Genomic DNA, 11,791 nt, shown 5'->3' with positions numbered 1-11,791 from the left:
TGGTCATACTCAAAGAATCTACCACATACTCCATATGTCAAGTCTTGAGCCATCATAGCTAAGACAAGGAAATAACTACAACCAAGGAAACTACACAAAAATGGTAAGAAAAAACCTTGAGGAACAAGTTCCTCAAGGTTAAAGTACAAATAAAAATAGACAAACAAGTAAGAACTTAATCACATAGCACCGTCCCCGGCAACGACGCCATTTTGATGGACAAGAGTTGGTCGTCACACATCCAATCAAACACATTTATATTCTCAACCAAACAACTAGCTAGTGGTTAAGTCGAGGTTGATCCATGGGACGGTGTGATTTGGGTTCTAAGTCTATATATCTCAATTTATGCTAGTGTCACAATTTGTTTGGGTTTGTAGTTGTATTCTAGACTAATACAAGCAATAAAGTAAAACAAGCAATAAAAGGAAGGATGTAAACAAATGATTAAAAGTACTAGGATATCATGGATTCATGGGAGTTAACCATACAAGCATGTTCACAAAGTTGCAAGCAATTAATGTTGTAAAGGAACCGAGTTGGTGTATGTCTTATGGTTCTTAGGAAGAGTTGGGTCCCAGAGCTGAATCGATTAGATTGTACAACACCTACAAGTCGACTTACTTTCCCCCTAATCACTTCTATGCAAGGTCTAACTAGACTCGAGTTGGTTTATATCTTACAAATCAAGTTGAGTAGATAAGAGATGGTTGTAAATGCAAGGATTCATAGGCTTAGCATTTCATCAAACATAACATGTGCATAGGTTGACATCACAACAAGCAAGCAAATTAATTATGGAAATATATTGGATTAAGCATGATTATTCCCCATGTTTACTTCCCTTAATTACCCACTAATCCTAGTTAAGGAGAATACTCACCCATTATCATGGAAAACATGTCATAAATGGTGTCAATCATCACAACAAGTATAAACATGATAAGGGCTTTAAGGAAATAAACAATAAAGAGTAAAGAGTAAAGGGATGATACCAAACTTGAGGTGATCCAAATAGTAAATCAAAAATAAAAGAAGAGAACTTGATTGATTGATGAAGGGTTGTCAATCCTCCAATAATAACCCAATAATCTTCAATTACCCAAAAGTAAGAAACTTGAACAATAATTAAGGAAAGATTAATGTGTAATTCTGTGGAAAGATTAAAGGATAATCTATTCTAATCTACTCCTAATCTAATCTAAGAGGATTTTCTAATGTGGAAGCCCCCCCTTGATTATTACAAAAATGGGGTATATATAGTAGTGCATCATTAGGATAAATAAGGCTAAATTAGTAATTAACAATTCTAAGTTCTAAGTAGGGAAATGCAAGTATTCTTGAGGAGATGAGCATATTGCTGAAGTTGCCACGATCCGCTCGTGCAAAGGGGGAAGACGCTCGGATTGTGGGCAGAGGAGACGAGCGGCTTGACAGTCGGGACGCTCGGATTGCTTGAGGTGGCGACGAGCGTCTTGAAGCTAGGACGCTCGGATTGTTCTTCAGAGCGCTTTAGCTTCTTCCTCTCGCATACTTCTTATTCTTGCATTGTTGATCTTAGTTTTTGCCTCTCCTTCCATACCCGTTCAGCCAATATCATCAATAACCTTTCAAATAAGCACGAGAGACGGGAATTTCCGCCTAATTGTCTTCTTTCCTACAAAACAAACATAATGCAATAGGAAAGCAAAATAGAAGGCATTTGATGGATAAAATGGCTATGGAACGCTATAGTAATATGCAAAATAGGCTCAATTAAGGGACTAAATGTGCGCAAATATGAGTCACATCAAATAACAATGGATTAAGGCCATATTGATGAGAGTGTCGTTGGGGCTCTCAATCAAACCAATTTATATTCTCAACAAACAACTAGTTAGTGGTTAAGTCGAGGTCGATCCATGGGATGGTGTGCTTTGAGTTCTAATTCTATCTATCTCAATTTATGCTAGTGTCACAATTGATGGGGTTTGTATTTGTGTTCTAAACTAATGAAAGTAATAAAGTAAAAAGAGGTGTAAACAAGTATTAAAGAGTACTAGGATGTCATGGGGTCATAGGGAATTCATGGGAATTGATCATACAAACATGTTCTCAATTATATGCAAGCACTTATTGTTGTGATGGGATCGAGTTAGTGTATATCTTACAATCCCTAAGAAGGTTTGGGTCCCGGAGCCGAATCGATTAGATTGTACAACACTTACAAGTCGACTTACTTTCCTCCTATTCAACTTCTATGCATGGTCTAACAAGACTCGAGTTGGTTTATATCTTACAAGTCTTGTTGAGAAGGTAAGAGATGGGTAAAATGCAAGGATTCATAGGCTTAGCATTTCATCAAACATAACATGTGCATAGGTTGACATCACAACAAGCAATCAATTTAATTATGAAAATATATTAGATTAAGCATGAATCATTCCCCATGTTGGTTTCTCCTAATTACCCATTAATCCTAGCTAAGAGACTACTCACTCATTATCAAGTTTAACATGCTAACAAGGTTGTCAATCATATTAACAAGGCAAAACATGATGAACAAGTAAGAAAGATTAACAATAATTAAAACAAGGATTAAGAGAATTATACCTATGGAGATTCCAAAATAATAATGCAAAGAATAATAGAAGTACTTGATGATTGATGAAAGGTTGTCAATCTCCCAATAAACCCAAATGATCTTCTAATTACCCAATAATAAACTTGAATTACTCAATAATAAACTTGAACAATAATTAAGGAAAGATTAATGTGTAATTTTGTGGAAAGATTAAAGGATAATGTATTCTAATCTACTCCTAATCTAATCTAAGGAAAGTTTCAATCTAGCTAAGAGAGCTTGGTAATCTAAGTAGTACAATGGGGTATTTATACTAAAGAATAGGTACAAGAATTAGGGTTACTTAGGGCTTAAATGACGATTAAGACCCTTAAGAAAAGTTGAGGAAATGCTCCTCTCGAAGGAAGATACTAGTCTCCTTTTTGCTAGTCTTTCAGAAATATGCGCATCCCGAGTGGAACAAGGAAGAGACGTGCTGTACTGGGCAGGAATCCGAGCGGCCAAGGGGTCAGGACGAGCGGATTGTGGTCGTGCAGGACAAGCGGACAGGGTGGTGGGACGCTCGGATTGTGGAGGTCTTGGTCGAGCGTCCCGAGGCTGCGACGGGCGGATTGTAGTCCAGCAAGCTTCTTCCTCTTTTATTCTTTTCTTCTTCCAACAATCCTCAAGGATCTTGTCGGAGATGCAAGGATATTCTTCATCATTGCCCATCTACTACATTATTTACATAGGGCTTCTAGTCTTGTGTTCACTTTGATGCTTGGTCATTAGATTCGATCAATTTAGCTCCATTTTGCCATGAAAATGCATTTGCACTCCTCTCCTACCAAGGAAATAAAACCTCAAAGAATATGCAAAACAAAGGACTAAAGATAGTAAATGACCCAATTATGCACTAAAAAGCATAGGAACGAGGCTAATTCGGGGACTAAATATGCTCAAATATTGGTCACATCAAATATCTCCAAACCGAACCTTTGCTCGTCTCGAGTAAAGAGGTGACAAAACTAGGACCCTTATTTAAACTAACCTACTAATATAGCCGATATGAGATAATTAGCGGGTCTCACTTCGCCCCTTCAACTCAAAACAAGACAACCGTGAGGTAGGATGCCTTCTTGCAAGGCAAGGTGGGGCTTGCCAAAATGGCGACACATCCAAGCATTAAAGCACACAAAATCAAGTAATGGATGCATCTACAAAAGAATAGCCACTTTCCTCATCTAAGTGACGGAAATTATCTAAAGGGGAAGCAATTCAAGGGTACACACTCATTCATAGATATGGTTTCTTCAAACTACTAAGCCTAGAAGGATACCAATAAATCACCTCCAAGTTGTGTCAAGCTAGGGTAACTTTGTCCTCAATTGTTAAATGCTTTCGTCAAGAGTAGACTCCCTATGGTATTAGAAACACTGGAGGATCGCAGAATTCCCCTTCTTGCCTAGACAAGAAGAAGGGTCGTTCCCTCTCTATCATGTACAAAAATGGATATGATGGAAAAGGGATCAATAGTATTTAAGTTTCATTTGGGAGTTTGCTTTTATTTTTGTTTTTTCCCCCAATTTCTTGTGGCATATAACATTTGAGAACACTTTCTTTTTGCCATTTCTTTTGATGTTTGGCATTTCAATACTTGACAATTTCAACTTTTCTTTGCATTTCTTTTTGAACATTTTCAAAGTCACCTCATTTGTAATGAGGGTGCTTATATTTGAAGTATTAGGAGTCTATTTTTGATCCCTCTTTTCATTTGATGCAATTTGCAAACTTTTTTACTTTTCATTTCATTTCTTGAACTCAAATTTTGAACAATTTTTTTGCCCATTCCCTTTTTGATGACAAAACGTGGTAGAATGTGGATGATGGTTGCATGGTTTCAAGGGTCACCATGGAATAAACGGTAGCCAAGGAGTTATCGCACCACAAGGTACTCTTAACTAGGCCTTAATCCATGGGTCAAAGGATACTAGCTTGACACATCCTTGGGTGTTTTACAAGTATTCTAATGAGCAAAGTCTTAAGAAGAAAAAGTATCTACAAGGGCCTATATACACTTGTTAAGTTTCACAAATAGATGTTGTCACAAAGTTTTTCATAAATACAACTATATGCCATGATGCAACTAACATACATACAACCTAATGCATATGCTTCTACCAACTAGTATGCCAAATAATCTAGATGCAATCCTAATTTCACATTGTTTATACCGCATCAATCAAAATAAAGCCACATAGTCATTAACATAAAGAGGAAAAAGGAGATTGGAAAGATCATACCATGCGGTTTTCTATATCCTCATGTCTCGGATGTGGCGTAGTCGATCAATATGAAAAGGACAAACAAACAAGTATATACAATATATGCAATACTACACTATAAAAGAAATGAACATGTTTTTGGGTTTTTGAATTTTTGAATTTTTTATGGTTTTTATGATTTATAAAATAAAAAGGCATGTTTTTGTATTTTTCAATTTTTTTTATCATTTTTGGAATATAAATTCCCATCCCCCACTTTATTTTGGACATTGTCCTCAATGTACATGTAGGAGTAGGAATGAAAAAGGAATACATGTTTTTGGAATTTTGAATTTTTCAAATTTTTATAGTTTTTATGATTTATAAAATAAAAAGGCATGTTTTTGTATTTTTCAATTTTTATCATTTTTGGAAATATAAATTCTCATCCCCTACTTTATTTTGGACATTGTCCTCAATGTACATGTAGGAGTCGGAATTAAAAATAAAGTACATGTTTTTTTTTTGGATTTTTGAATAAATGCAATGATATGAATGAATGCATGCTCTAACTAAATGCAATTCTATATGACATATATAACAAATGAATGCAATTTAAACTAGATTATATGATGCATGTTCTCACCTATGATCAAACCTCCTCAAACCGATTTAAGCACTATTTCTAGTGTAGGAGAAATGAGGTTGGGTCATTAGTGACTATGTATGAATGCAACTTACTATATGAACTAACTAATATAAATGCAATATGAAATATAATACAAATGCAAGCTAAATGTATATGTATATAGCTAAATGCAAATGTAAATGTAATGCAAAGTCAAAGGAAAGGATATCTTACAAATGGTGCTTTAAGGTAGGACTCCTTCAAACTATGTTAAATGACAAATTTCTTTATCCATGGAGCTTAATGTTCTTAAAAGTTGGTCAAAAGCTTGTGAATTGTCCTCAAGTAAGCATGAATAAGTCTTGAACCATTGCAAAATAGAGTAGGGCCAATCCATGAGAGACCTCCCTTTGAACTCCTTCCCCTTCTCCTTTGCTTTGTCATGATGGCCTTCCCGGCTCTTAAAACTAGCAAACTTGAGATTCTTGTCATATGGGGTTTTCCGGTTGCTCCTATTTCTTCCAAAGTTGATGACGAAAATACTTGGACTAGGTGATCTTCCAAGAATAGAAGGTGAAATTTCATGGCCTTGATGATGGGGTGTCTTTGAAGTTGGGATAGTGGGAGCCAAATTTCCACATGTAGGTTCCTTCTTAGCCCTTTCTTTGAGCTTCTCTACTAAGTAATTCTTGTATGATGATTTGACTTTCGTGAGAAGGTCCATAATGTCATCTCCAAGTATCATAAGCTCCATAGTGGGTTTGAAAAGGTTCTCATGAAGGCATTCCTCCTCTTCATCGAAGCAATCTTCAAACTTCTCAAGGATGAGTTCCTCAAGAAAGCTAATCCCATAAATCCATTCATCATTTGAGTCCATCTTTCTCTCATCATCTTCTTCCATAGACTTGTCATCATTGTTATCTCCATACGAATCATAGACAGGGGCTTCACTCCTCTTCATTAACTTTTTCTCCAACACCTCAATGTTCACATCAAAAGTCACGCCCTCATACTCACAAAGGCTAAGAGTATTTGGTTTAATCAACCTCATATCTTCATCATCAAATACCACACTTTAATACTCACAAGAGCTCAAAAAAATTGGCTCTTCCCATTTCTCATCAAAGGTAACTCCTTCAAACTCGTATTCATGATCAATGTCTAAGGAATGGTGAGGAGTAGTTACTTGGGCTTTTTTCATTTGGGCAATTTGAATTGCCAACTCCTCACCATGGGTAACAATGCTTTGAAGAACATTGTCCCTATTTTTGCTCTCCTCTAGCACGTGTTTGAAGAAATTTTGTTGATCTCCCATCATTTGGAGAATCGCATTTTGAATGGGTTCATCTTCTTGTTGTGGGTGGGTGTGAAAGTGGTTGTATTGTGGCAATTGAAATTCATTATGAAGTGGGTATTGGGTGGGTGGTTGTTGTGGATATTGGATGTGGTGATTTTGGTGGGAAAATTTGGGGTAGTAGTTAGGATTTTCATTGTATGAGTAGTAAGGTAGGTTTGTGTTGACTTGCTCCTCAAACTCCCCATACCCATATATAGTCATACTCAAAAGATCTAACATATACTCCATATGTCAAGTCTTGGGTCATCATCTTAACCAAGATAAAGATACAACTACAAAAATGGAAACTACAATAAAACGGTAAAAACGAACCTTGAGGAACAAGTTCCTCAAGGTTAAAGCACAATTAAAATAGACAAACAAACAAGAACTTAATCACATAACACCGTCCACGACAACGGCGCCATTTTGATGAGAGTGTCGTTGGGGCTCTCAATCAAACACATTTATATTCTCAACAAACAACTAGTTAGTGGTTAAGTCAAGGTCGATCCATGGGACGTTGTGCTTTTGGTTCTAAGTCTATCTATCTCAATTTATGCTAGTATCACAATTGATGGGGTTTGTAGTTGTGTTCTAAACTAATGAAAGTAATAAAGTAAAAAGAGGTGTAAACAAGTATAAAAGAGTACTAGGATGTCATGGGGTCATAGAGGATTTATGGGAATTGATCATACAAACATGTTCTCAATTATATGCAAGCACTTATTGTTGTGATGGGATCGAGTTAGTGTATATCTTACAATCCCTAAGAAGGTTTGGGTCCCGGAGCCGAATCGATTAGATTGTACAACACCTACAAGTCGACTTACTTTCCTCCTATTCAACTTCTATGTATGGTCTAACAAGACTCGAGTTGGTTTATATCTTACAAGTCTTGTTGAGAAGGTAACAGATGGGTAAAATACAAGGATTCATAGGCTTAGCATTTCATCAAACATAACATGTGCATAGGTTGACATCACAACAAGCAAGCAATTTAATTATGAAAACATATTAGATTAAGCATGAATCATTCCCCATGTTGGTTTTCCCTAATTACCCATTAATCCTAGCTAAGAGACTACTCACTCATTATCAAGTTTAACATGCTAACAAGATTGTCAATCATATTAACAAGGCAAAACATGATGAATAAGTAAGAAAGATTAACAATAATTAAAATAAGGATTAAGAGAACTATACCTATGGAGATTCCAAAATAATAATGCAAAGAATAATAGAAGTATTTGATGATTGATGGAAGGTTGTCAATGTCCCAATAAACTCAAATGATCTTCTAATTACGCAATAATAAACTTGAATTACTCAATAATAAACTTGAACAATAATTAAGGAAAGATTAATGTGTAATTTTGTGGAAAGATTAAAGGATAATCTATTCTAATCTACTCCTAATCTAATCTAAGGAAAGTTTTAATCTAGCTAAGAGAGCTTGGTAATCTAAGTAGTACAATGGGGTATTTATACTAAAGAATAGGTACAAGAATTAGGGTTACTTAGGGCTTAAATGACGATTAAGACCCTTAAGAAAAGTTGAGGAAATGCTCCTCTCGAAGGAAGATACTAGTCTCCTTTTTGCTAGTCTTTCAGAAATATGCGCATCCCGAGTGGAACAAGGAAGAGACGTGCTGTACTGGGCAGGAATCCGAGCGGCCAAGGGGTCAGGACGAGCGGATTGTGGTCGTGCAGGACAAGCGGACAGGGTGGTGGGACGCTCGGATTGTGGAGGTCTTGGTCGAGCGTCCCGAGGCTGCGACGGGCGGATTGTAGTCCAGCAAGCTTCTTCCTCTTTTCTTCTTTTCTTCTTCCAACAATCCTCAAGGATCTTGTCGGAGATGCAAGGATATTCTTCATCATTTCCCATCTACTACATTATTTACATAGGGCTTCTAGTCTTGTCTTCACTTTGATGCTTGGTCATTAGATTCGATCAATTTAGCTCCATTTTGCCATGAAAATGCAAGATTTGCACTTCTCTCCTACCAAGGAAACAAAACCTCAAAGAATATGCAAAACAAAGGACTAAAGATAGTAAATGACCCAATTATGCACTAAAAAGCATAGGAACGAGGCTAATTCGGAGACTAAATATGCTCAAATATTGGTCACATCATATCTTCCCCCACGCATTTGTCCTTTGTTTCTTCGATCACTTCTTCTAGAATATCAACCGAATAAGCACTCTCAAACATCGACTTAGACATAGCCCTCGTAAGAGGAAATTCAACCACATATTTCCTCCCACAATGAAGGAAAGCTTTCCATTATTTATATCGATCATCACCCCTCCGGTTGCCATGAATGGTCTTCCAAGGATAATGGGGGTTTGTTGGTCTTCGGGAATATCTAATATAATTAAATCCACCGGTATGTTAAAGTTTCATACTTTCACCGAAACATCTTTAAGAACTCCCTTAGGATATTGTACCGATACGTTAGCAAGTTGCAACGTCATAGATGTGGAAATCATGTCTTGGAGAATCTTCTTGGCAATGAGGAGAGGTAGGATGCTAACACTTGCACCCAAATCGCACAATGCCCTTTCAATGGTCACATTACCTACCATACACTGGATTGAGAAGCTACCCGGATCTTGTAATTTCTTAGCCATGTGATTAAGCAACACCGCACTACATTCCTCAGTCAAGGCAACTAGTCCATCTCCTCCAATTCCACTTTTGTTTGTCAAAACATCTTTGAGAAACGTGGTATAGAGTGGCATTTGTGTAACTATCTCGGTAAAAGGTAATGAAACTTCAAGTTTGTTCAACATATCCAAGAACTTAAAGAATTTATTCTCCTCATTCATTACTCTACTTCTATTAGGAAATGGCATTGGAGGGATATAGGCCTCCAATTTCCTTTCTTTCTCTTTGCTACCCACTTTGTCAAACTCAATTTCTTCCAATACAAAGTTTTTATCATCCATGGGTTGATCACTTACTTACCCTTTCTTGGAGTTCTCACCTCTACTTGTTGGTGAAGAAGGTGGACTCTCAACTCCTCATCTCATAACAACCTTTTTCCTCTTTGAATCATAGTCATAATCCTTGTAAGGGTCTTCCAACTCTTTCCCACTCCTTAAGGCGACCACATGACCTTATTGGTGATGTGGCAGTCTATCCTTAGGGTGAGAGCCTTGTATTGGAAGAGATTGTTGCCCCCTTAAAGGATTAGAAGCTCCTTGGTTAGAGTTAGTCATGTAAGAATCAAGTGTTCTTTGGTGTGCTTTGACATTAGAAATGTCGGACCTTAGAAGCTTGAATTGTTGCTTCGCATTGGCTTCTCTTTGTAATGCCTTAGCCTCCATGTTATTCAACATTTGTTCAATAGAAGTATTTGGGTTTGGTGGTTCAATGAGAGGAGGGGGTTGAAATTGAGTTTGTTGAGATTGGATTTTTGTTGTGGTTGGTAACTTTGATTTTGTTGGTAGTTTTGTTGAGGTTGGAAGTTTTGGTTGTTGTTTATTTGGTGTGATGGGACATAAGATGGGTTCTCTTGTTGTGAAAATTTACAAAACGCGGAGTCTTAGCCTTGATTTTGGTTGTATGATCTTGAATGGTCGGGCTTGGGTTGAGGTAGGTGTTGTGGAGCTTGATATTTTGGGTCCAAAATTTGACCCTCATATGAAAGCCTTGTGTCTTGGTTGGGAAAGGCCCGATAGAAGGTTTTTTGACGTTGATAAGAGTACCTTGGTTAGTGGCCTTACAAAGCATAACACTCATGTGGGTATCGGTCATCTTGTTGGAAAGACGGACACACATGTCATAAACATGTCCAACACCACCACAATTGTCACATATTGGTAGTTGAATGTAATTTATTAGAGGAGACCTTGGGTCTTGCACATAGTACACCCTAGAGTGACTTGGTCTCTCCTCTTGAACTTGGTGGACTTGCTCTTTGCTCTTGTCCAAGCCTAGGTTGTCTAACTTCTTTGACAATTCATCCAACTTGAGCTTTGTTTCCAACTCAAGTCTAGTGGGTCATTTTCCCTTGCCTTCACTTTCCCTTTCTCCATAACTATTATCTATCTCAGAAATGTTTTGGATCATCTCCGTGATTTCCGCACTATTTATGCTATCAAAGTTGCCCCTCGATGCCGCTACTATCATGTCCCTAAACCTTGGTTCAAGGGTTTGAAATAATGTTTAGGTGGTCATCCGTTTAAGAATAACATGATATGGGCAAGAAGTAATGAGGTCCCTAAAACGCTCTCACGCCTCGCTCAAGGTTTCTAGATCCTTTTGCTTGAAGGTTTGGATTTTATGCCTTATTATTGTGGTCTTGGATGGAGGGTAGAACTTGTTGATAAATTCCTTAGAAAGGCTAGCCCATGGGGTGAAAGTGCCCACTTCATAAGCATCTTATTTTCCTATACCTATTAGCCGTAAGTGTTTTTTTGTACTAGTGAATGATGAGTTTGTATGTTGATGATCATAACCATTTAATAGTGTATTAATGATTCAGAGCCTTGATCTTACCTTATACTCTGGAAACAGTTTATACTTTTTTCAATAGGTTCTTGACCTGTGGGAAAGCTCTATGAAACTCGAAATACTAATTTTCTTAATTAGATGTATATTCAGATTTCAGAGATATATGAATAAATGATAAAAGACCATTCATCATCGAACTGTCTGTAAACTGTTAAATCTCCCTTTAATCCGCTTATATAGCTTGACAATCCTTTTTTTATGTAGAATGGAGCAAAGGAATCCATCACCAAGCTTATCTCAGACCTGGATAGTGCCACCCTGAAGCCTAAAGTTGGTGAGATCCTCTTACGCCTTCATCCTACTAAAGTTTAGTTTATGTTTGTGTAATTAGTTTATTTTACTTACTCTAGTAGTCTTGTTTAACCTTTATGTGCATGATTTTCAGCTTTTTCAAGACAAATGGCTTATTCAAAAGAAGAAATCAATGAGGTTCTGGACTTATGGGCGAACTATTTTCTTAATGTCTAGTCATAGTAATGTGTTAGCTAGATTTTGCAA

At 37.0% G+C, this 11,791-nt stretch overlaps 1 protein-coding gene and 1 non-coding gene across 2 annotated transcripts; one reads left to right on the top strand and one right to left on the bottom strand.

The window, feature by feature from the left end:
- Positions 1 to 9,174: 9,174 nt before the first annotated feature.
- Positions 9,175 to 9,723, bottom strand: LOC141607541 (uncharacterized). Its single transcript, XM_074426896.1, has one exon. It carries the CDS (start codon positions 9,721 to 9,723, stop codon positions 9,175 to 9,177), a length of 549 nt encoding a protein of 182 aa, XP_074282997.1.
- A 1,244-nt stretch (positions 9,724 to 10,967) lies between these two features.
- Positions 10,968 to 11,074, top strand: LOC141609570 (small nucleolar RNA R71). Its single transcript, XR_012527493.1, has one exon. It is a non-coding gene; the product is annotated as a small nucleolar RNA R71 (small nucleolar RNA).
- The last annotated feature ends 717 nt before the right edge of the window (positions 11,075 to 11,791 follow it).

This window comes from Silene latifolia, chromosome 10 (assembly GCF_048544455.1).
Source record: "Silene latifolia isolate original U9 population chromosome 10, ASM4854445v1, whole genome shotgun sequence".
Lineage (NCBI taxonomy): Eukaryota > Viridiplantae > Streptophyta > Magnoliopsida > Caryophyllales > Caryophyllaceae > Silene > Silene latifolia.
Note: the sequence above shows the minus strand (reverse complement) of the source record. Positions and strands in the feature narration are given on the sequence as shown.

Bases quoted from the DNA above. Each gene is read 5' to 3' on its own strand.
- LOC141607541 (XM_074426896.1), bottom strand. From the start codon at position 9,723: ATGGATGATAAAAACTTTGTATTGGAAGAAATTGAGTTTGACAAAGTG.